The sequence below is a fragment of the Siniperca chuatsi genome, linkage group LG10 (assembly GCF_020085105.1).
Source record: "Siniperca chuatsi isolate FFG_IHB_CAS linkage group LG10, ASM2008510v1, whole genome shotgun sequence".
Lineage (NCBI taxonomy): Eukaryota > Metazoa > Chordata > Actinopteri > Centrarchiformes > Sinipercidae > Siniperca > Siniperca chuatsi.
Window position 1 is genome coordinate 16709128 of NC_058051.1, and position 25420 is coordinate 16734547.

A 25420-nucleotide genomic window follows, 5' to 3' on the forward strand; every position below is an offset into this window, starting at 1 on the left:
AGAGAAGAAGCCTCTGTGGTATTTTAAGAACATCATTGTTCAGTTTCAATACATAACTGTACCCTTATGATCATCATCATCATCATCATCATCATCCTCACCCCCTCCCATTATGTGTTGCATGTTGTCCAGTGTTCATTTACCTCTCACCTGTCAACAACGTCCGCCATGTTTTGTCTTCGCTAACTGTCATCCGCGGTGTGCTGAACAAGTATTTGGTCAACACGCTCTAGAAGAAACACACAGTCAGTCACACATACATGAACAAAGTCTGTATCCAAAATTATTTTCTTTTACTTCAGTGGCATATCCTGCTTCATTGTTGCTCAGCAAACTGAAGAGCTTGTTGACCATTGTACTGTAACTGTAATAATGATGGCTACTTTTTTTTAAATTGCTGCATTATTATTGTTACGAAGTTGCCATAGCTACATTCCCAAAGCCTTGAATTTCACTGTTTTGTGTATGACTACTACCAGTTAAAATGCAAGGTTATGGGAATGTGTCATTCAATGTTAAGTCTGCATTGTTTATGTCCTTATTTGCTAATTTTACATTTCTAATACACAGTTATCAAAATTCAACTGCAGAAGTTATTACAAATTTTTTATAATTGTTTGACTGAGATATACTACAACATACATTCAGTTGCCAGTTTATTAAGTACACCTAGCTAAAACTAATGCAGTCTAATACCACAGTCCTGCAATAACTCCTACCTTTATGAAGGTTATAATAATAATACGTTTTTGTTTAAACTGTTTTAGAGAGGTGTTGATTCAACTGTATGATCATTTTGGAGGATGTAGTTTGTGGTGCTGTTGAACAGTATTGCTTTATACAGATATGTTTGTGTTACTTAGTCTACCCTCATTAATATAAATGGGGTGGACAAAATAATAGAAACAAGCCAGTTTATTAGGTACACCTAATAAACTGGCAACTGAGTGTATGTCCTCTATGTCATTTATGGCTTAAAAACACTCTTAGCACTGCAAAAGAAATTAAAATAAGTAGAAGCAAGTTTGCAGATTGACCTCTGGGTCCTCTAACATGTGTGTGTGTGTGTGTCCCCGCCTCCTGTCTTTCACCCCTCTCTCCATGCCTACTCACAGATCTCCGAAACCAGCCTTTCCTGCGAGCTGACGCGTTGATCCGGAGCGGTTGGAAGAGACCCTAAACCACTTATTCGTCACTTATACTCCCATCCCCATTATAACCTTCCTCCCTGTGTCCCAATGGTCTATCTCAACCCTGAGGCTGCAGATCACAAAGACTGAAAAGAGGGACAGGACAGAGCCCTTGTTTAAGCTGGGTAATTTATTTATTTATGGAGGCCCTTTACAGCCACTTTAAGTGAGCAGGCATCATTACAGAAGCACAATGGGTTACTCCTGTCTCACTGCAAACACAAGACTTTCCCTGCTTTGTTGACACTGAGAAGCAGACCAGTCGGAGGACAACTACAAAGCAGGTGAGGTGAGTTGAGGACTGGCGGACCACAAAGCAGGAAGAACGGTGCTTTCACTAGCAAGTGCCTGCCAACATGTGGATCTTATTCCCAAAACCGTTAATTTCCTCAGATTATGCAGTCATAGCAGGATTTAGACTGGGAGACAGCCAGGGGAAGATGCCAACTCTGCTGCTGGGATGTTTGCCTTGAAGACACTTGCAAAACTTGCCTCCAAATAACAGAGAAGCTTCGATGTTATAAATGAGACATTTGGGAACTGTTTCCTATCATTAAGCCGAGTCATCACATTCAGTCAGGACTTATTGTTTGTTTAGATTTCAAATCGCATGTATCTGGGAGGAAAGACTATCGATTCTACTGGTCCCTTTGGACAAGCTAGCCAAACCAAAATTTCTCGAATGTCTCATGTTTTGCTTAAGAAGTGCCTTTTTTGTGTAAACAGTGTTATTTCTTGTGAGTCAGCCATAATGTGTTTATTTTACATCTTTATTTGTTAAAGATTGTATTTTTTATTGCCTTGTACTATAACATTAACCTTATAATACTGACAACAATATGCAACAGTTGAAATTTCCAGCTTTAAAAAAGTATACAACTAGAGGGTAAGGGAAATAATGATTTTAAGATTACTCTTATTTACCTCTTTACTACGCCAGTGTCTTTAAGTCGTAACAATTGACATTTCTTTGTGCCTTGTCCAAGTAGTTCTTAAAAACTGAATGTTATACATCTTGACAACACTTTCTGTCACACTTCAAGTGACATTTGGGAAGTGACAAATGTATGAAATAGATTCCACATGGACTGCTGTTTAAGGGCCCAGATGACATTAACCTGCTATAGGTGGATGAAGGACGTTTCCATTCCTATGATGTCTTATGTTTTAATAGAGATGATGCATTTCCTCCTAACAGCTGTTGAAACTTCCATGACATTGGCACAAAGGGAGTGAAACATCTTTACACTACTTAATCTGGCTTCACGTTGTATGAGACACTATTCTTTAAGTGGACATTTATATTAATGTACATTCAAATCAAGAAATGTACTTTTTAGAAGAAATGATTCATGATACTGTCTATTGACTGAAAGATGACACTTCCTGTTTAATAAATAAGATGAATTATGTAACTACAAGACCAAAGGGCTGTCATTACAGCTCAGGAGTATGAAAACAGAGGCTGGTCTTTGTTTAATGAAGCAACATTCAAAACAAGCGATTACTACATGTTCATGTTTTATTTCTTAACTTTTTAAAGGATGTCTGTTTGTGATGTACTCCAGCAAGAAACAATGAGCGATTGCTTTTCCTCTTTATCTCTCCAAATGACGGACAGAGCCACCATACATTTCTACTATAAAAATCCATTTAATTTCTTATATCAAAAAGAAATAGAATCATAACAAAACAATCAGAACCACAAATATCCATGTGGGTTTTTGCCACCAAAAGAAATTCTCCAACTGAAAAATGATTATTATAATTTACATGATCAGGTGAAAATCTAACAAAGCAGGATGTAAAAACTAAAAAAAGTCATGAATACTGTTAACAAGTGAGGGGCAAAGCCAGAGAGTTTCCTTTAGGATGGGTGTGTGTGTGAGCACCATGCAGAGTGATATGGCAGGTATGGCTGATAAGCTCAGTTAAAAGCAGCGTGGTGAGCAGTGAGACACACAGAGAGAGCAACACTTTTAAGACTAAAAACCAGTTTGAAAGACAGACAAGATGGTTAGCATTAGCAGCAAGGCAAAGAAATTAAAAAAGGAATGCTTATCAGGAAGCTGATCAGCCCCCTTCCTAGGAATGCACTTTACAATGAGCATTACCCTAAATTACATGTCCATGTAATTACATACAATAAAAAAAAAAAAAACAAAGAAAGAAAAAAACTCTCCCACAGAAGTACATACCATCAAACAGTCTCCCTGGCCTTTCCTGAAAGTACATTGACAATCAAAAGACAAGGAACAAAAGCTAAATGCAACCATTCTCAGGTAATTATTAGTCGCAGATTGTTTTTCAGTGATGACCGGAAAATTCACAGAAGCTTGCCATCACTCCCAAAAAGAACTTTCGAGAACAGTTCCAGAACAAAATCCGGCTCCTGTCCACAGTGTCCTGCAGTAGGCTAAACCAAGGCCACGGATATTCATCCCAGACTTTTCATCCTGGAATGTGGACTTTATTACAATCATCTTCATCCAGCGCACTCACACACTGCCATTGACTCATTCATTGCTGACACAAAGTATGTCAATTATACAATGATTAAAAAAAAACTGTTAAAAAGTAAAGACTGCTATTTCTTACTGATGTTTGTATTCCTGGGTATATTTTCAAGACACTTTAATAGGTTTATATATATGCAAATATATAACTTTAGTCTGTGCAAGTAGGTAAAAGACAATCACTTGAATGTAGTTCTTTGAGACGACAGAACAGACACCGTCTGCAATGCTGAGTCCTCCATGTGTACATGTGCAGTATAACAACTTCACATTTCTCTCCCAGCCTCGGTCTCCCATTAGACCTCCAGCAGCGAACGTACATATACACATAATGTGAAAGACTGAGCCGAACCAGCATCCAGGAAGCATTCATAGTGAGCACTGACACTTCTCCTCTCTTTCATGAACAACAAGACTTGGCAACGTTTTCTAGGATGGAACAATATTCTTTTTTTCCCCCCTATACAGTTCATACAAAAATAAAAAATAAAAATTGTTCCACTGCCATTTTTATCTCTCTATCTTTTACATTTGCACAGAGGTAGTGGCTATATGAGTGAGAGGGGAGGGAGAGTTGTGAGGAGGAGGTGAGCAAAATTAAAAAGAAGAACTGAATAAATGTCTATAAAATGGTTCCTTTTCGTCATCAGAGGATGAAGAACAAAATATAATACTGCAATCACTTAAAAAAGTAGTCCTTCATTTTATACATTTTATACAGTGTTCTTGCTTTTTTTGTGGCTTTTCTTTTCAGTTGGTAAAGGCATAAGATGAGAGAGCTCGTTGGCTCAGCACTGGGTTGGGCAGGGCAATGTCGGCAGAGTTCAGTCCATTGCCAAGCTCTATGCCAGCGGGTCACTCATGTCCTCGTCGCCCTGGGAGAGAAGCTCCTTCTTTTCATCTGTGCTGGCCAGAGAGTTGTGGCTGTTGTGGGCGCCCATGTACAGGGTGGCATACACTGGGTTGGTGAAGTTGGTGGGCTGCAGAGCAAAGAAAATTACATGGTGACTCAAAGGGCATGAGAAAGGCAGATATTTTTTAAATGTGAAAGCAGCATTTACTGCATTTTGTGCTTTAAAATGGTCACTTCACCCAAATAACAACAACAAAACATTTTCTCTTACCACTAGAAGCCTTGCAGATCGCTTTGGTTTGTTGTGTCGTATAGTGTGTCTCTCTCTCAGCAGCTTCCACACACCACTTAGTTTTTTCTTTACTTTACTTAATAAACCTCAATTTAGTTCACCTAACTTTTATTTTTTATTTTTTACTCCTTTTTGTTTCTTCCACCCCAACACAAACTGGGGTCAAAGCTTTGAGCGTGTCATTCCAAAAACAATGTCCCAGTTACTCTGGATAATTCAAAGACCTCTCTCAGAACAGTTTTCATTGGAACTACTTTCTACCAAAGAAATGGCAGCAAAAATAAAATTACTATATTATTGGGGTGGGGCGGTGGGGCAGTTTCAGAAATTTCAAATTCAGGTACATACAACTCAAACTATCTACATGGCTAAATACCACAAGGAGTAAGTGAAAAGATGTGTTTTTTGTGATTTGGGTGAACAGATCCTTTACATATACAGTATAAGGATGCTTTTAGCTGTGTTACCTTGTCTGGGTCCAAAGCAAAGTCTGAATCCAGGAGCTCCCCAGCGTCATCGTCAGGGTCTCCTTCATAGATCTTATAGGCAGGGTTCCCAATCTCAACATTCATGGCTCCGTTTGTCATTCGGTGGTGCTGGAAGCCCTTTGCACTGCAGACAGAGAAAGATAAACAAACTGATTAACCATCCAAGCAATATATTTAGACCCTCATTTAAAAAAAACTTTTTTTTTGGGAGAAACCTTAAATTAAACAATTCACAGGGGCTAAAAAAGTATCATAACTTGGCATAAACCAGGTACTGATGCAGCACCAGCAACATACAGTCTATACGATCAAGACAACATATACTGAAGGTTGTCAAATGAGCTTTTGACAAAAGGCCATTTGATCAAACCCAGAGAATATACTGCAGCATATCTATTGTGGAGAATGCTGGATTTTCACATTGCAAATATTCGGCTGTTTGCAAGCATATAAAACATTTTCGTTGATGCACAGTTGTATATTTTACAATGCAAGCACATAGCGTAAGCCTAACATTTACACATGTACACAAGGGAAGGTATGGAGACGAAAGAAGCACAAAACAATTTAATTTGCGCATCACCAGCAAAGCTACTTCAGATAAGAGTCAAGAGGTCACTGTATTGCTCGGTGGTAAACCCCTTGGGAAACACACAGGAGATGGCAGGCAAGGACAAACAGACAGATTTCTACACTGACCAACAGAATGGAGAAATGAACTGACAAAAAGCATGGCCAATCTGACTGAATATTAGGGAAGGGAGGGGACAGGATTTGGGAGTCAACAGGTGAATTATGTAACCCTATGAAGTTACCGCGAGCACTGAGAACGAGATTTGCCCGGCCATAGAGACCTGGGAGACAGGAAATAGATGGTTATCAAAAGGTAAGAGAGAAAGAGAAGCTAGATAGCACAGGTGTGAGGAACAGATGAAAAATGAGAGAGTTTGAATCTTAAGTATCTGAAACCAGGACTCACCCGCGCATTCTCCGCTTGTACCACAAGATGGCACCGACCACAAGAAGTGCCAGTAACAGCAGCAGAAGCACTGGAATGACGATGGAGGCAGTACCTGCAAGTGAGCAAAGAATGTGAGCAAATAGGACCAAAGTGCATGTTTTACTAACAAGACTCTGAACTGGGTGACTTACTTCCACTGGAAGCAGAAGAATCCATAGAAGCTGCTGCAACTTCACATCTGTATCCCCTCCATCCCGCAGGACACCTGGACACACAATGAGCCAGAGTTACAAAGTGTTTCGCTATTTCCATTCAGTCACACACAGAGGCTAAAAATCTCAGTTCGTCAGGTAGAAACTACAGTTTGACGTGAGATATATTTACATAATTTCCACTTTTCCTAAACCATTTGGGCTGATAAATAATTTCTACAAATTATAAAAACAGTGCAATCATAACCTGGATTATTAAAATAATGAATTTACAAACAGAATATCAGTAAATGCATACACAAATAGAAAAGATGAAATTAAGGGAACTGGCATGTACCCTGTGTGTGTGAGTTTGAAAGACAGAAAAAGACAGAGAGATGTGTGTATTGTATGTATTAATGTGAGTATGATCAGATGGGGATGAGGGTGGGTGTCATTTCTTACTTGCACTGAGGCAGCAGTGTGCGAGTGTCAACTGAACATTGTCCGTTAGTGCAGTAGTCCAAACAGGTATAGCAGCTGGGTTGGGTCTGACCGTTGGGACAGCTGCACACACACAAACACGCACACACGGATAAAACATTAATTACGTTGCTCAAGAATACCCTCTCAGATTCCTGATATAGCATATGCCCATGGTTATAGAATGATCAAATATGGGTGCTATGTTCGGATGTCCACATATTTTATACTACAATGTAACCTGTAAGGTGCATGACGTGCATAGATTGATGTCTGACCTTGCCCACTTACCACTACTAAGTACTGAGTAGTCCAAAATAAATGTTAACAAATATTTGCAAATCTAAGTCTTATTTATTTTGTGCAGAGTCCACGTTCCACAGTGTACCTACCTGCAGGAAACCTCGCCTGAGGATGACGTCAAACACTTGCCCGTTCCGCAGAACTGACATTTGTCCAGCTCACACTGGTGTCCGATGTACTGAGTGGTGCACAGGCAGAGTTTGGTGTCGTTGGAGGTTTTTAAGCAGGTTCCACCGTTGTGACAGAACCCTTCACATTTACCTGAGAACGAGAAGGACGACGTGTGAGAAGTACAAAGAACTGTCATAGATTCAAACATTATTGCATAGATTGTATTAGTAGTGGGGGATTTTCTTCCCCAAAACAGTAGATGATTTTTAAAAAGTGAAAAAATAACTTAATTGTTTTTGACAATATGTAAATCTTACACACCCTGTTTTTTGTACATTAAAAAGGTTTGTTTACATTAGTAATATCTGAACATCAAGTATAACACATCTTTTTTCCATGAAGTACAACAGAAGGCTAAATCTTAAAGAAGCTGAGAATCCATACAAATTGTTTTATCATCCATCCATAAAACTCCTTAAAGACAATGTAGCAACATCTGAGAGTGCTGCCACTTACTGTACTGGCACTGGTCTCCCTGGTACTCTGGTGGGCAGCTACAGGTTGGCTGGTTGCCCATGTTGACAGAGCAGTTGCCTCCGTTCAGGCAGTAGTCCTGACAAGTGTGGCGGTTACAGTTGGGCCCTGTGAACCCCTTTGGACATCTGCAGGTTGGAGCACCTAGGACACAAGTAAGATATGAATTAAGAGCAAACTGCATTTGCTTACACAAGGGCTGAAGCTATGCATCTCGACAACTTACTTCCCTTACAGGATGTAGAATTTTATGATTTTGTTCAATTTCACTTTACTGTTACTAGAGATTTACACTGGTTTTACACATTAGAGAATAAATGAAGAACTAGCACAGACAGAGAGTTGGGGATATTTGGAAATCACCTGCTTCATGCCCTCTCTGCTGCAGCCGTTTGGTATGTGATTGCTGTTACTAATTAATACTCCAGAGAGCTTTCACAGACATCAAAAAGATGGGTGGAAATTGTACTAACAATTTTCGGAACAAAAAAAAAAACAAAACAAAAAAAAAACATGTTTGCTCAGCTGCCATCGGTGGCCTAAATTACTTGCTAGAAAATAATTATCATTTCACATCTAATTTGCCATAACATGTTTAATTAATTAATAATTTTCTGGTTAGAAACATTTTCCCACAAGGTAATGTTAATAATTTAATAACCTCCAGATAGATTAGGGTATTCCCACTCATCCCATTACTCAATCATTACAAAAGGCCATTTACTTTTTTAAGTTCTACAGAAATATACACCACTGAGACCTAGTAATACATTTGTTCTTATGAAAAAGGAAGAAACTTAATATTAATTTAATGACTTCTTGCTTAACTGCTAAGTATGGAAAGGAGAATCACTAAAGTATGGGCAGGTTAGTTGTTCACAACACAATAAGTCGATGCTAAATAAACCAATCATGTCGTGCTCTTACCTGTATGAGAAGCAGTGCATGTGCCTCCGTTCTTGCAGTAGTCCCTGCACTGGTTGATCTCACATCTTTCTCCGGTGTAGCTGGGCTGGCAGCGACACTTGGCCACCTGACGGGCATTGAGGAAGCAGCTCCCGCCGTTCTGACACTGAATATCACAGGGCCCCGAGGGGGGAGCTGTGGAGGGGGAATCCCATGATGAACCAACATTTTGCATGCAGCATCTGAATGTAAAGCCAACCCAGATGAAAACCACCCAGGTGTTTGATAAAAGTAGGGGATACGGTTGTTGCTCTACTCCTCAGATATCTGTATGTGTACATCAGTGTAATTTATCTGCAGACTTACAGAATGGTGCCTGGGTAGGGCTCGGTCTCTCTGCACATGTGCCGTTGTCGGCCACGTAGTTGTTAGGGCAGGTACACACCGGTCCACTGGGGCTGAGCAGGCACAGCCACTCACACTTCTTTCTGTCACATGGGTTAGTCACTGGTGCAGACAAGACAAGACATCCAATAAGAAAAACTGAATGAAATGTATAAAAACCCTGCAAAAACCACCTTACCTTCTCTTGGTTGATGTATACATTTATTTGGATAAAAATGATATGCATCTCATGATAGTCAGTATATTATGTATATAAGTGTAGAAAAGTGTTAGACTATAAAAAAAAAAAAAGTTTGACACGCACTCTCTGGCTGCTTGTAACGGTGGTAGAGGACTATGTCAGTAGCATGGTTGATGCCTGTGGTCAGATTCTCCATGGAGCCTTTGCCAAACTTGTTGACCCGGAAGACAACGTTATTGATATAGGTAACCCCGTATATGTAGTCCTCAAAGATATCTATGCTGAATGGATGGAGCAGGTCTGGGAATGTGGAAAAAAAGAGAAATGGTTTAAAAAGAGAAAACTCAAGGCAACATATTAATGCCAGATGTCTGAATTTTAATGTTTCACTGTTCTGTTTTGAGTGTAGAAAGAACGCAACTGTTTTTGATGCCGGAGACAGCAATGACAGGATCAGAGCCATCCAGACGAACACTGCCAATCACTGAGAGTTTAGCATCAGCCCAGTAAAGACGCTCATTGAAGTAATCCACAGCCAAACCTGTAGAGACAGAATGGAAGAGCCTTTCAGATAAAGACATGACAACCTACATAGAATAAAAGGCTGTAATTCTGCTGGAAAGCTGGCTAAACTGTGAATGTGGTGCAGGAAGTTGCTGAGAAAGAATGCATGCTTTCCTTTCCTTGGACAAATCAGGGTTAAGATAAATCACACAACATGGTAATGCAGTACTGACCTGTGGGCCACTGGATATTCTCATGAACTAGAGTTTGTCTCAGAGTGCCGTCCATGGCAGCTGTCTCAATTTTAGGGTGGTTCCCCCAGTCTGCCCAATACATGGTACTGAAGGGAAACACAGAGTTGGAACACACAATTACAAAACATACGGCAGCAGAAAAAGCCATGATAGAAATCATATATTTTATATGATTGTTTCCCTGAAGCCACCATCAAAGAGCTCAGCACTATCTCTTACCCTCTCTGTGGATCCACTACGATGGCGTAAGGCTCGTCTATCATGCCAGAGATAAGGGTCTTGCAATGCTGGCCTGACATCTGAGCCACTTCGATTACATCTCGTCCAGAGTCGGTCCAGTACAGGTTACCAGCCACCCAGTCCACCGCTATACCACGAGGCATCTTCAGCTCTTTGATCTGGATACGAGCAGAAAGGCAGTTATAGCATGCCCATGTGACTGTGTGAGGTGTGTTTGTAGTTGTATGATGGAGAGATTGTGTTACTGCACACATTTGACCAGCATTACCTGCAGGTTGGTGATCCGGCCCTCACTCTGAGAGTTGGAGGAGGTTGACAATGTGGACGGTCCTGGAAGTTCATAGGAAGAGATGCGGCCTGTGTGCCAATTGGTCCAGAAGATGCGGTTGGTCTTGACGTGCAGGTCCATCGCATCAATACGCACACTGGCATCGCCCTGGAAGGTCTGCTCATAGCGCCAGTTGGGCATGCCAGGGTCCAGGCTGCGGATTTCATTGTCGTCGGCTATGTAGAGAATCTGCCGACTGCTGTTCATGCCTGGAAGGAAAAAAGAGAAAAAGTCACAAGTATGGCCTTTGAAATGTTTTAAGTTTTAAAAAGTAGTCTAAAAGGATAAGCAGCATATAAAACAGATGTAGTTCTGGTTCTCACTGTCAGCCTTGCAGGTGTCATTGATCCTGGTGAAGTACTTGTAGCAGCTGCATTTGTAGGAGCCTTTGGTGTTGTTGCAGATGTGGGAACACACTCCAAACTGCAGACACTCATTCTTATCTGAAAAATGCAGAGCCAAAGGAAAGAAATAAGAAAATTACAGCCCAGCTCCTCACCACCAAAGTGTAAACATCCAAGTGAGTTATTATTTGTCATAACAGGTGCAGTGTTTTGTGCATGTGTACCTCCACAGGTGTGGTGTCCTGTCTTCTGGAAGCCTGGTTTGCAGGAGCAGAAGGAGTCTGTGCTGTTGGTGACGCAGTGAGCCTCGTCTCCATCACCACACTGAGTCCTGTTACTCCTGCAGTCATTTAGTTTGGTGTCTGAACATGAACACACGAACAATCAATCAATCACATTTTATTTATATAGCACCTTTCAGACAAATCAAATGCAATTCAAAGTGCTTTACAAGGGATTGACAAAGTTTAGGATATGAAAAATGGATTTAGAGACTAATGCAGACTAAAACAATCAAAAACTAAAAGTTAAATGAATAAGACAACAATAAAAGATGTATAGTTAAGATAGAAAAAAAACAATAATAAAAGTAAAATATTTCTAAAATAAAATAGATAATAATTATAAAATCCGTATAAATAATAAAACCATAAAATTATAAAAAATACTACGTAGAAGCCAGACTAAATAGTGGCTGAACGCAGTATCTCCAAATGTTTTTGCTCTGCTTTGTGGAACAGCTAAAAGAGAAGAACCGGAGGATCTGAGGGGCCTTCTTGGTTCATAAACTAAAAGCATTTCTGAAAGGAAGTCTGGTGCAAGGCCATGTAGTGTCTTATAAACTAATAAAATAACTAGTTAACAGGTAACCAGTGTAAAGACTTTAAGACCAAAAGGAAAGCACACATCACACCTATTTTAGTCAGCACTCGTGCAGCAGAATTTTAAATTGTAGCTGATTTATTGTATTTGTTGGTAGACCAGAAAGGAGAGCATTACAGTAGTCTAGCCTGCTAGTTATAAAAGTGTGCATCAGTTTCTCTGTGTTGCTCAGAGAGAAAAAATGCTGTTTTTGTGACACCCCACACATGAGCCCTGAAATTGATATTAAGAGTCAAAAATTACACCTATATTTCTTGCCTAATGCCTTGGGTTGAGTCCTAGTGTATTTAGTTTGGAAGCCAGTTTCTCTCTTTGAGCCTTTGAACCAATGATCAGTACTTCTGTTTTATCCTAGTTGAGCTGTAAAAAATTCGGTGACATCCAGGCCTTTATATCTAAAATTTAGTTAAAAAGTGAGACATGGCCACATAGAGCTGAGTGTCATCAGCTTAGCTGTGGAAAGATATACTGTGTCTACTGATGACACTGCGCAGGGGTATCATGTACAAATTAAAAAGTAATGGTCCTAAAATTGATCCTTGTGGTACCCCACAGGTAACCTCATAGTGTTTGGAGGAGTGGTCATCTATAGATACAAAAATTTTTCTTCTGTAAAGATATGAGGTAAACCAGTTAAAAGCAAATCCCGACAGGCCAACATGCTCACTTAATCTATTTAAAAGAAGCTGGTGGTCCACAGTATCAAAGGCAGCACTCAGATCAAGTAACACCAGAACTGAAGGCTTGTTGTCAAGATTTGTTCTGATATCGTTCACTACTTTTAGCAGGGCTGTCTCGGTGCTGTGATGTGTCCTCAAACCTGACTGAAACATTTCCAATTTAGTGTTTGAGTTTAAAAAAGGTACTTAGCTGATTAAAAACTAGTTTCTCTAAAATTTTGCATCAAGATGTGTGATTTAAAAACGGTCTAAAATTGCTGGTTGTTAAAATATCCAGGTTCCCTTTCTTTAAAAGAGGTTTTACTAAACCAGTTTTAAAATCAGTGGGGAAGACAACAAGCTGTAGGGAGTGATTTACTATGGCAAGGATGTCTTCAGATACAGAATTTAAAAAAGTTGTAAAAAGGGAGGTAGGAATCTGGTCAAGTGAACATGTTACTTCTTACTGTTAGTTCTGTTACTACTTTCCTGAGAGTTTCAGCATCAGCCAGGTCAAAACGTTGTAACTTGACATCACTCTGTACACGTTATAGGTAAAAGTGCAGTGTGCTTGTTCTGCTGGCAGATACCAGATCTAATGTTAATTATTGTCTCCCTGAAGTAGCCAGTAACCTCTTCACATTTAGAACCTGGAAGCTTGACACTGTAGTTAGTTGTGAGATTTACCAGAAAATCTGTTGTATTAAAAAGCAATCTGGGATTGTGAATGTTTTGAGAAGTACGCTTAGGTGATTTTCAAATTGTCTTGTAATTTTTCAGTTTTTCTGTGAGCATATTGTGATGTATTACTAATTAGTTTTTTTGCCATCAGCACTCTATTCTTCTTTTTCTTCTTCTCGTTTTTTTTTTGTTCCATGGTTTGACTATTTTTCAATTTTTTTCCTGGTTTAAATTGGAGCGACTGCGTCAAGCACTGTTTTCATTTTATCATTAAAATCAGTAACGAAGTCTTCACAAGATGACGGTAAGACGTTATTTTTGTAAGTTGCAATATGTGATGTGAGAGTTGTGGCAACAACGCAAACACGAGTCAGTAAAATGTAAGTGATTCTGCTGATGCTTAACATTTTAAACCTTAGATCTGTTTTGACATGAGGCACCTGTCTTGCAGTTGATCTCATCAGAGCCATAGTCCTCACAGTCGTTAAAGAAGTTACAACGCAGAGTGGAGCTGATGCATCTGCCATTGGCACACAGAAACTCATCCTTCTCACATGTGGGAACAGCTGGAAGGGCCGCTGTAGATATTAACACCACACACACACACACACACACACAGGTCAGGAATCTCCTTAATCAAAGTTGAGGAAGGAGTGAATTCACAGCGATTTGAACGACTCCACAACTTACGGCAGTTCAGTTCATCTGAGTTGTCGCCGCAGTTATTGACACCATCACACCTCTTTGACACTTGCAGACATACACGGTCGTTTCGGCAGCGGAAAACTCTGGTGGGAGGACACTGGAACTTCCCTAAGAGCCGAACAAAGAAAGAAGACATGAGGGACAAAGAGGGCAGAGGAAAGAAAATAGGTCAGGATAAAGAGACGAAGACTGACATACATTCAACATGTGTGTGATTCGCAAGGCTGCACTTACTGCACTCTTCAGGATTCTCGTCAGAGTTGTCCCCACAGTCGTCCTCCCCGTCACACTTCCATGCGAGGGGTTTACACAAAGTGTTGTTACACTGGAACTCATCCAGAGGGCAGTGACGCCCAGCTGAGAAAAATAGGAAGAAACAGGAAGAGATTATAATACTAGTGGGGTTTGCATAAAACCTGATACACCTTTTCATGGTATTTTGAATTTAGGTATTTTGGCACAACCTGCCAAATGTTTGAGAGTGTCACATTTCTGTCTCATTACATTGACAATTTATTCATGAAATTTTTTATAGGCGGACAGGGTTACAAAAAGACAATAAAATTCAAAACAGCATACAGAGACACAAACATACACTTACCAGCACTGCCACAATTATCCTCATCACTGCCGTCCATGCAGTCAGGATCAGCATCACACCGCCAGCGGATGGGGATACAGTGTCCGTTCTTACACTGGAACTGGTCGTTGTCACACTTCAGATCACAGCCATGCTGAAGAAACATCATAGCCCGCAGGCAACCGAAGATCAGCTTTTATACTAACAAATTAATACTAAAAACATAGAATTTAACTTTCTTTACAGATTAATACAAATGATCATTTAAAGGACACCCAAACATTAAGTTTCTGCACCTCATCAGATCCATCGGCACAGTCATGGTCTCCATCGCACTTCCACCTCCCGGCAATACAGCGGCCATTCGTGCAGGCAAACTCACTTTCTGAACATTGTCGAGGCACTGCAGAAGAAGAAAGACAAGGTTCATGTCAGTGATGACACAGGTAAACACCCTTAACAGTGATCTTATGGCTGTTTTAGCCTTCATCACAAAACACAGGACACAGGTCAGGACAACCACAGAAGAAGACTGTAGACAGTGCAGGACGTGATGTGAGAGAATGAAAGGAGCTAAATAAGTCTCACTGTTATTTTAATGTATTTCTAATATAACTGATTTAATTTGAGTTTTTCAGATTTCTTTCCATGTTATATTTTTGGTAATTCTATTTAGAGCTCAACTTGCAGACTCTCACAGGTGGGTGGGGATCACAGTTGGACAGGAGCATGAGAGTCACAGCAGAGAGGTGACATTGAATGAGGGAGCGGTTCACATATGGAGGTGGAGTAACTTACCTCTGGCTTATGCCAACAGGACAGTATGAAATGAAACAAATATCAGATGAGATGCATCAGAAATGACAGCAAATGGATGTTAGCGCTGAACAAGTGACTTAGTATGCAGAAAAGGTGCAAAATGAGTATGCTACCAGTGGACAAGGCATAGGCATGAGTGTAGTCGACACTGGACGAGGTGAAATATATAGTATGTCTCCAAGCTGACAGTGACACCTACTACACTTGTCTTCATCAGAGTTGTCCCCACAGTCATTGTCGTAGTCACACTGCCAGCGGCCCGGCACACAGCGGTTATTCTTACATCTGAACTGGTACGGTTCACATGTCCTCTCAGCTGTATAAATGAAGTTATGTTACCGTCAATAAAATAAAAACAGAAAGAACAAAATCCTAACATACCAACTTGGAAACATCAGTTTTAAAAGGATAGAATATTCTTACCACACTCCTCTTTTGGTTCATCTGACGCATCGCCACAGTCGTCCTCGCCGTCACACTTCCACCGAGCAGGGATGCAGCGTCCAGAGTCTTTACATCGGAACTCGTCCACACCACAAGTCATCTGGGCTGAAGAGGGAAACATTTGGGGGCTGTTACGTTTGAGAGCTGACCAGGATGACTCAGAATAAACAAAATGCTAAATAAAACGGGAGTCTTACTGCAATTGGCGGGTTCATCAGATCCGTCCACACAGTCATTGTCGCGGTCACACACCCAGACACGAGGTATGCAGCGTTTGGTGATGGCACACTGGAACTGAGTGGGCGCACACGTGACCTCAGCTATGGGAGGGGATAACAGATTTATAGTAAGAAGTGGCACTTTATTATTTATGATGTAACTGAAAAAAGAAAAAAGCGTCTACTCACGGCAGTCCTTCTCATCCTCTCCTTCTCCGCAGTTGTCCTGGCCGTTACAGCGGAAGATACCTGGGATGCAGCGGCTTGGGTGGGAACATTTGAACTGGCTGGGCAGGCAAACGTGAATATCTGCAGTGCAGTTACACAGGCAGACAAACAGAGAAACAAGCAACAGTTTTGATACTACTAAGTAATGAACAATAAAGTGGTGATGATAGTATACAAGAAAAAATAAAACAGGGCAGGATGCAGGATTATTTAATTTGTAAGCTAATTATTTGGGGATGAAATACATCAATAATTGTATATAAAAAAAAAGACATACCGCAGTTAGCCTCGTCTGAGTTGTCCTGGCAGTCGTTGTCACCATCACAGATGTAGGCAGGGTTGGTGCAGATGCCTGTGCCACACTGAAACTGGCCCGGCCTGCATTTAAACTCAGCTGTTGTGGGGGAAAAAAGAGAGTCACAGTTTGTCAGGATCACACTCAATTTACACCACAATATATACTTCAGCTCCTCCCTGCAGAATTGTCACTTTTATGCTGAGTTAAGATCAAAACAAAATCTCATACATGTATGTTACAGGAATGTGACACACTTTTGTCTCCTAATTATCTTTCTCAAACACGTACGGCAGTCTGCTGGCTCATCCGACCGGTCACCGCAATCATCCTCTGTGTCACATTTCCACCAGAAAGGAATGCACTTGTCGTTCTTGCACACAAACTACAGCAGGAAGAGGGAAATTAATCAAAACACCTCTGCTTCAATGCCGTTGATAAAGCATGAGCTGAATTCTGTAGCACTGGGAAGCCAGCCAGTTATCAATAGACAATCACCAGGCAGCAGTTCATCAAACAAGACAAAGTGAAACATGGAGATATGAAAATCCACTTCAATCAACTGTAGTCATTCAGGCATATTCGCAATGATGACAATGTTTACACACTCTCCTTACCTGACTGGCTGTACAGTTGGACATGCAAGTACGCTGATCATTGGCCAGGTAGAAGTTGGTGGGACAGGCACATTTGTAGCCTCCTCCAGGAGAGAGGAGGCAGAGGTTACTGCAGCCGCCGTTGTTCGTCTGGCACGGGTGGTTGAGCACTGGGAAAGAGATGGAAAGAGGGGAAATGTTTTAACCTCTGACTGCACCAATATTTTTTTTGTTTTGTTTTGTGATACCTGGATTAAAATAGGGAAAATTATAATTATGTGTTTGAGAGTGTGTCTGTCTTTGCATATATTTATCTATTATCTATATTTTTTATCTTATATTTTAAGACATAGAAAAGAATAATAATAATAATAATGGCCATAGTGCATAAACTAAAGATTTTATTTCACAACAACGAATATACACAGTGGGTGTACAATTATGTGCACCAGGACAGACATACTACATGCTATATGCTTCCGACTACAGTGTGCCTATTACCCTCAGGCTGGCGATAGGGATGGTAAATGTGGATGTCCATGGGCCGATGCAGGGTGCTGATCAGGGTGGTCTTGTTGGTACCCAGACTCTTATGAGCTCTGTTGATGGACTTTGTCTCCCAGTCGGTCCAGTAGATATACTCCTCAAAGAGAGTCATGGCAAAGATGTGGGGGATGTCCTGGCTGAGAACTGCGAAGCAAAAGACAAACATTAAATCACATTGTTCATGAGAAACCAACTGAATGAGTGGTCATGTACAGTAAATCTGTCATACTGAAGGTTTCCCACTGTGATGTAGTGAAGAAATTAAATTCTATAACTAATCAGTGCAGTTCCATGATTAAAAATTTATATTTTTCTGAACTGTTAATAACAAAAATGTTAGCTTAAAAATGCTCTTCATTAGTAAACACTCCAAAACAGAGGGACTTGAAGTCTGCATACAATAGCTAGTGTCTAATCAAATAAATATGAGAAACGGGTAAATACCAGTATTTTCCCCATTCATAGTTCATATCTCAAATTTCCATGATATTCTAGAAATTCAGTGACCAATGGGAACCATAATAATAATAATAATAATAATAATAATAACAACAACATAATGTTGTGATTTTAGTAATCAAAGTTGTTATTCTTGCTGCTGAGATGTTTCTGTATCCCAAAGAAAAACAGTTGGGACAATTTTGCAATGTTAATGTAAAACAGAGGCAGGGTGGGGTGCACAGCTACAGTGGCTCTACTGTATCTGTGTGTTATGTAACAGGTTCTACGCCTCATTATGCTTTAAACTCTAATTGCACTTTTCTGTTCCCATATGCTTCATTTCATGTGTTTGCTCTCAGTATTTGAGGCTGGTGCGTTATGGAAACACAACATTATTTTCTGTTGTAACACACAGCAATCCAAATACATCACACATGCATCGGCACACGCAAGAAGACGCACATGAAGCACACTCGTGGCACAAGTTCAAAGCACCTTGTCATTAAGTGACAATGGTTTCAGTATGGATTATAACAAGTGAGGTGTTTTAAACAACTAAAATGTTATTATGTGATAGGAGTAGTTTTACAACATCAGGTTGAACTGTGATATTAGTCAGATTAGCATGAAGCTCCCTTTGGTCAATCCTTATCTGAATTCAATTCACAGGCCAAGTCTTGTTCTGCAAACACACACAAGGCCACACTGGTTTTGTATGGTGTGTGTGTGTCTATCGAAGGATGGGTGAATAACTCCGTGGACACACTACTGGTGGACTAACACAAGACTGTCAGATGTTCTATTATGAATTGCAATTTTATACAAATAGTTTTCCCTGCAACATGCTTCCCTCGACAGTTCCATCCACAGTTTTCCTGCATTATGTTGAATGAAACACTCAGCATGTTCAAAACTTGTAGGGCACTCATAGTACAACGCTCTCTCACAAATGATTTTTTTTTTTAGATTGTATACTAACCAATACACCCACAATTTTACATTATGTACATTCTTCATCCAAGGAATGATGGAATTAGCTTAGTGAATGTGAGAGATGTCAATACAAACGCCTGCAGCACTCCAGAATTCCTCTGCAGAAATGGTTGGCTAACAATATCAACTACTGTAGTGAGTGTGCTAAATAACTATGTGCTATGCAGATATCATATATGCTAGAAGCCTCACTGATCAGAACAATCTCCCCTATTCAGGGTTTCTGTCCCCTGGGCCTGTGCTGCAGGACTCCAGCCCTGCAGACAACCATCTGACCTGCCTGCTTATGCTTGGTGGCCCAAACAAGTATGTGTCTGTATGCATGACTATTTGACAAGAGGAAACTCATTCAGACCATTGGCGTGTCACCCTACAAAATGTAGCCGCAGCAAAACCTAATCTGCTTAATATTTAGTTTCTGAACTTCCTTGTTTCACTACCAGTGTGGCTTTGTCATAAATAATTTCTCCTGTCAAGTGAACAAGACAAAAAAACACTTAAAGCTTCCCAATCCCCATCAGTTTTACACTAAATCAATATATGCATCAAACATGATGCCTTGAGTGTATCTTTTGTCTATTTTGAGTTGAAGTTGCAACTGTGTGGCATTTGACAGCTACCTGCCTCCGTAACTTTTCACTTAATTAGCTATGTTTGATCATGGAACAATCTAAATATTATATTTTTATATATTATATTTCCACAGACCAATATTTAGACCATTACATGCAACTGGAGGCCCAAACTGTCAAAAAATCAGCTGGAATAGTGTGACCTATCTGCTAAGTTACTCTAAGTGTGTAAAAGCAGTAAGAAAAAGGTAGTGTGTACTGGTCTGTCACCTGTGTGTCTGTTGGTGCCATCCAGGCTGGCAAACTCAATGTAGTCCTCCCTGGCATCAGCCCAATATATACGGTCATTGATGAAGTCCAGGGTTAGTCCATTGGGCCACGTGATCTTATCCTCTACAATAACACTTCTGTTGGTGCCGTCCATCCCGATTCTCCCAATGTGAGGGTTGTCGCCCCAGTCAGACCAATACAGGTACCTAACCAGCAGAGGGTAAAGATAATGTTAAAGTTACAGTATAGTGAATCTTAATGAAATTCCAAATATAGCAGTTAACATAACCAGATGAGAGTGTTTTGACAGCCTGTGAAACTAAATATAAACTGTGCTTCTCACCCATAGCGTACATCCACAGCCACAGCACGAGGTTCCCTCAGGCCACTGTTGACCAGCACAGTCCGGTAGGCCCCATTGAGTTTTGACACCTCAATGGTGTCCCGGCCTTTGTCACACCAGTACAAGTTCCCGCCAACCCAATCCACTGCCAAGCCATCTGGGTTACTCAGGGAGGTCCGGTGCAAAACCTGCCAGGTCAGTCAGTCAGTGTTAGACAATGATAAAGTTTCCAGTCAGAGACTGACACAACTTTCATGAAAATAAGTAAATACTATGGTTAATGTGTTGGCTGTTTCAATATCCAGTAGTTTTCAGTATCAATATAGCTCCAATAAGTATCAATAAAGTTCCAATAAGATTTCCTCACTGACCTCGATATTGCTGCCGTTCATATGCATGCGTCGGATCATGCTGCCTTGAGTGGTCACATCTGTCCAGTAGATCATCTGCTTTGCATAGTGGAAGTCCAGTGCCACTGCATTATTCAGACCCTGAAACAGAGGCAGGCACAGTATTAACAGGTGTATGGAGCAATAACAACAAAAAGAACTTCACCTTGTTGTGTTTAACTAGATCAAACTGAGAACCAGTGTGTCTCACCTGTTTTATAAGAGTGTAATTGGAACCATCCAGGTTGAGTTTTCTCAGGTAGTACCGGTTAGCAAAGATCAAGTAGGGTTCCTCTTCTACACACAAATACCAGAAAACATATGCATCAGGACTGAATTGACTATGAGCAACCAGCGAAATGCAAAACACACACAAGCATGCCTTACCTGATGTGGACTTGCATATTGTAGGGTCATTGGGGCTGAGTTCAAAGCCATCCACACAGAGACAGTGGAAGCTGCCGTGTGTGTTGATGCAGCGCTGAGAACAGGGGTAGGTGGTTGTGCACTCGTCTATATCCACACACGTCTTCCCATCCCGCTTAAGCTGGAAACCAGGATGACACCTGCACTGAAGGGGCCAAGAGCACAGGAGACATGTCAAAATCTCACAGCCTACGGGTTCTGGCACTTCTCACCTTTAAGTCTGGACCACTTACAAGGGCCTGCCACCGCCTGTAACAAAACCTCTGTCAGTCAACCTGATGTGTTTTTCCTTTCACCAAAATCCTAATTTTGGCCCAATTCCTATGTAAAGTGGTACTCAACACTGACAGGAAATCCAGTTGCTGCTGTCAAATAAGCTGCATAAATAGCTACAAATCAAATTTTTGCAAAATCGTCTTACAACAGAGAGCACGGGTAAAAGATAAGCTGACATCCAATGTGTTTGTAATATAAGTGGCATGAACGTCATCTTACCACCAGGCATGGTAAACACACTTATTCATTACTAGTCAAAATCAGCTTTAACTGTCACTTCTCATAAGCACATCTGTGTTTTGAAAGAACTCCAACGCGCACTCTCACACGTCCAAATTCTACTCCTTCGCCATTATGTGGGAATTTGCAGTAAATGTTAAAAGGAAGTCACACACCCAGGCAAATCTGTGATGGTGAAATTATGTACAACTTAATATTCTGCGTACACTGAATACTGACTGATCCTGCAATACCGTCAACACCCCCACCAGCATAAAGTGAATCCTTCTGGTGTACAAATTGTTATTCATCATTTTCAAATGAAGCTCTGACCACAGACATGAGAGTTCACACAGGGTTCAAGCTGTTCTAAGACTGGCCTCCTACTTTCAAGAAAGAGACCCAAAACATGTTTTTGTCTTACATAACCGCATGCCTAAAGGGAGTGGTTCCCAGCCTTTTTACTTCAGGTCCTCCCTAACTCACCATACACCCCATTTGACTGTGAGGGAACTATGTGCCTATTATACGCATCATTTCTTGGCCAATTAATGGCAGTGAGTTCATGAAGTAATTTGATTTGCTTTAGATGCTCTTGAAAAAAAAAAGCATTAAAACAACCAATTAGACGGCTTACCTTGAAGCCAATCTTGAGGTCATCACAAAGCTGAGAGCAGCCACTCAGCTTACTGTTGAGACACTCGTTGATGAAGCAGTTGAGTTCATCAGAGCCGTCACCACAGTCATCATTGCGGTCACACAACAGAGTCTCATTCAAACACTTCCCATTACGGCACATAAAGGCTGAGTCATTACATGTCCTCTCTGAAATCATAGACAAATGGCATGTTACATTAGTGTCACTTTGAAACAGGATGAACACCAAGTTTCTCATATCATTCATACTTCATTATGTTGGTAGAGAAATAAAAGTTATAAAGAGAATTAAAAACAGTGATTATAATCCCTACCTGAGTCAGTGCAGCGAGGGTTCTTGGGAGCCTCATCAGAGCGATCCTGACAGTCAAACTCTCCGTCACACTCCCATTTCTTCTGGTTGAGGCAGCGGCCGTTGGCACAGCGGAACTCATCTGGACCACATGTTGGGTATTCTACACCAGAAAAAGAGTATGTTTATCATTAACTTCAACCTCAGTTGGTGGTACAACAAAAATTATCACACAACCTATTTTGTGGTAAGAACTTTCCACTCAGTCTTCCTGCCTTTCTCTTCCAGGATCACAATCACATACACTCACCACATTCTGGGGATTCATCTGAGCCGTCGGAGCAGTCGATGTCATGATCGCACACAAAGTGCTTGGGGATACACTGTCTGTTCTGGCACATGAACTCATTCTCGACATCACAAGTGTTGTTGGTGTACACTGGAAGTGGAAAAGAACACACTGTGGTTAATGGACATGGAACTGTGTTGGGAGTGTTTCCAGATTTTCCATGGGGTTATTTTGTAACTCTCCCACTCACTGCAGCCAGCCTTGACACTCTCATCAGCTCCATCAGGACAGTCCTTGTCTCCATCACACTTCCAGCGTTGAGGCACACACATGTGGGAGCCGGGACACTGGAAAGCCTCAGGACTGCAGGTCTTGGATTCTGTGACAACATTATGGGAAAGTTACATGATGGATATAACATCAGGAAATCTTACGCATACAGTCAAATGCCTCTGCTGGGTGTGGGACAAAGTCACTTACTGCACTTCTGGTCCTCATCAGAGCCATCACCACAGTCATCAGAGCCGTCACACACCCAGTGGGAGGAAATGCAGCGGTGGTTCCCACATTCAAACTGGGTGTATGTACAAAATTTGTCTGCAAAGGATGGCAAAGAAAGCTCAGCATTTTGGAGAAATTATTTAATTTACCATAATTGTAAGTCATATTTTTCCATTTGCAGTGGGAAGCCTAAAAAAAAAAAAAAAAAAAACAGTCTGGTTTTTCTGGTATGCTTTGTGTTTTCAAGAAGAAAAAAAAAGGGTATTAGAGGTCAACTTTGTAGCAGACTGACCACAGTGTGTCTCATCAGCTCCATTCTCACAGTCATTCTCCTTATCACAGGTCCAGCTCATAGGAATGCAGCGACCACTGGGACAAGCAAAGAAGTTGACTGGACATTTAAGCTTCCTTTTATCTGCAAGACAATAGAAAAACATCATGTAGAGTCTTTGACCATTTAAGAAAACCTGAAAGAATTTTAGAGGGGAAACAAAGCACCCAACCTGGGCAGTTTCTCTCATCTGAAAAGTCTCCACAGTCGTTGTTGCCATCACAAACCCATGACGACAGATAACACAGAGTAGTTTTCTCACAGCTCTGGAAGGACGCTCCTTTCACTCCCAGGCGGAAGAAACGGGAGCAATCGGTGGGTTCTGAGAGTAATGGAAAAATATTTTCAACACTAATTCTAATCCATTAAGCTAATTTCCCCATGTGAATCTCATTCTTGTTAAAGCACAGTGGAGAGCCAGCTTTCCCCTTAAATATTTTTTTCCCCCGAATCATTATGGTAGATTACTTACGGCAGTTCATTTCATCACCAGCATCCTCACAGTTGACCACCTGGTCACAGCGGCTGAAGTTGGAGATACAGCTTCCATCTTTGCACTGGAACTCTCCTGCTTTGCACAAGGTCACTGCAGGAGCACAGGAGTTTTCACAAATTGAGAGCAAGTACACCCTCACATGCAAATACAACTTCCTCATCAGTCAACTTTATAATTACTTTAATATGTGCCTGTCACAAAGCATTTCATTAGGTTAACAAAAACACAAGTTAACAAGAAACAAGCTCAAAAGAGAACATCCATGACCTGCAGCCAAAACCTCAAAGCCCACTTTGTTCTTCAGTTCTTCTCTGGCAGAACTAATCCAGTTAAGGTTTCATTAAAATGTGCAGATCAGGCAATCAGGTAAGCAAAAACACTTCAGTGGTGTGTGGGAAGAACAGTTAAAATTGCGCCAAAATCTGAAATCAGGCAACATGGTTGACATTTCTCTTTGCGCATCTATCAAAAGCTTAACTAATGATTTTTCAATCAGTTGCAGCTATAAAATGGACATAAATGACTTACTGTTGCAGGGCAGTTCATCTGAGTGGTCACCACAGTCATCTGTGCCATCACACCAGAACTGGTGGCCGATACAGCGGCCATTCATGCAGCGTCTGTAGCCTTTCTTACAAATTCGATTGGCTGTGGAACGGCAGTTGATTAGTGTTAGTTGAAGTGAGTCCTTTTTTGCATATTTGAAATATGGCCTAATCTACCAATTCACTATTTTATAAATTAAACTGATAAGCTGTACTGCATATTCTGTATCAAACATTCTAAGTTTCTATCTACCCTTCCTCTTAGCTAAAGATTCTCTCCTTGGCTATTCTATAGTCATATGTTAGTCCTCACTCTCCTTGCAGTCTAATAATAAGTTATTGTATTTGTGCACTCATTCTAAATAGCTTTGAATATGACCATCAGCTAATTATCTGCAAATGATAAAACATAAATGTAACAGCTCATTGTTCACTAACTAATTGCCCCATAAAAAACTCACTGCAATAGGACTGCTTTTCATCAGACTTGTCTTTGCAGTGGGCCATGCCATCGCAGGTCAGGCTGTAGTTGATACAGTCGCCGTTTCCACACTCAAAGTCATCCACACTTCCACATGACATATTCAGTGCTGGTGAGGTAGAAACATTTGAATTCAGCAACATTCAACCTTTTAATCAAGAG

General features: G+C 40.8%; 2 protein-coding genes across 9 annotated transcripts in view; one reads left to right on the forward strand and one right to left on the reverse strand.

Moving 5' to 3' along the window:
• fmnl3 (formin-like 3) overlaps nt 1–2605 on the forward strand; it is a 33193-nt gene extending 30588 nt beyond the window's left edge. For 2 of the 5 annotated variants that reach the window (XM_044211080.1, XM_044211084.1), the window contains one exon: nt 1116–1252. Coding sequence is in view for 1 of the 5 variants with exons in the window: in XM_044211082.1 (XP_044067017.1) it covers nt 1116–1180 (65 nt within the window). In the remaining 4 variants the exon portion in view is untranslated. Of the gene's footprint in view, nt 1–1115 lie in introns of all 5 variants that reach the window. The other 3 variants (XM_044211082.1, XM_044211083.1, XM_044211081.1) reach the window with 3 other exon arrangements.
• Nucleotides 2606–2823: 218 nt separating this feature from the next.
• The window catches only part of lrp1ab (low density lipoprotein receptor-related protein 1Ab), an 89040-nt gene continuing 66443 nt past the window's right edge, over nt 2824–25420 (reverse strand). Inside the window, exons 47-91 of one of the 4 annotated variants that reach the window (XM_044211075.1) lie at nt 25239–25367; nt 24761–24880; nt 24209–24322; nt 23909–24058; nt 23698–23820; nt 23385–23501; nt 23155–23283; nt 22926–23054; nt 22638–22778; nt 22304–22491; nt 21133–21316; nt 20957–21042; nt 20728–20847; nt 20357–20544; nt 20014–20219; nt 17693–17881; nt 17213–17361; nt 16887–16980; nt 16578–16694; nt 16262–16381; nt 16052–16174; nt 15834–15959; nt 15610–15726; nt 14888–14994; nt 14613–14745; nt 14246–14368; nt 13997–14119; nt 13747–13884; nt 11309–11446; nt 11064–11183; nt 10681–10949; nt 10392–10570; nt 10152–10258; nt 9836–9955; nt 9538–9714; nt 9195–9335; nt 8850–9023; nt 7905–8066; nt 7367–7538; nt 6957–7058; nt 6492–6565; nt 6319–6412; nt 6155–6193; nt 5319–5463; nt 2824–4686 (exon numbers count right to left, since the gene is read on the reverse strand). In XM_044211075.1, coding sequence (XP_044067010.1) covers nt 4549–4686; nt 5319–5463; nt 6155–6193; nt 6319–6412; nt 6492–6565; nt 6957–7058; nt 7367–7538; nt 7905–8066; nt 8850–9023; nt 9195–9335; nt 9538–9714; nt 9836–9955; nt 10152–10258; nt 10392–10570; nt 10681–10949; nt 11064–11183; nt 11309–11446; nt 13747–13884; nt 13997–14119; nt 14246–14368; nt 14613–14745; nt 14888–14994; nt 15610–15726; nt 15834–15959; nt 16052–16174; nt 16262–16381; nt 16578–16694; nt 16887–16980; nt 17213–17361; nt 17693–17881; nt 20014–20219; nt 20357–20544; nt 20728–20847; nt 20957–21042; nt 21133–21316; nt 22304–22491; nt 22638–22778; nt 22926–23054; nt 23155–23283; nt 23385–23501; nt 23698–23820; nt 23909–24058; nt 24209–24322; nt 24761–24880; nt 25239–25367 — 6134 coding nt within the window. In that variant the 3' untranslated portion in view covers nt 2824–4548. Of the gene's footprint in view, nt 4687–5318; nt 5464–6154; nt 6194–6318; nt 6413–6491; nt 6566–6956; nt 7059–7366; nt 7539–7904; nt 8067–8849; nt 9024–9194; nt 9336–9537; nt 9715–9835; nt 9956–10151; nt 10259–10391; nt 10571–10680; nt 10950–11063; nt 11184–11308; nt 11447–13746; nt 13885–13996; nt 14120–14245; nt 14369–14612; nt 14746–14887; nt 14995–15609; nt 15727–15833; nt 15960–16051; nt 16175–16261; nt 16382–16577; nt 16695–16886; nt 16981–17212; nt 17362–17692; nt 17882–20013; nt 20220–20356; nt 20545–20727; nt 20848–20956; nt 21043–21132; nt 21317–22303; nt 22492–22637; nt 22779–22925; nt 23055–23154; nt 23284–23384; nt 23502–23697; nt 23821–23908; nt 24059–24208; nt 24323–24760; nt 24881–25238; nt 25368–25420 lie in introns of those variants that run through there. The other 3 variants (XM_044211076.1, XM_044211077.1, XM_044211079.1) reach the window with 3 other exon arrangements.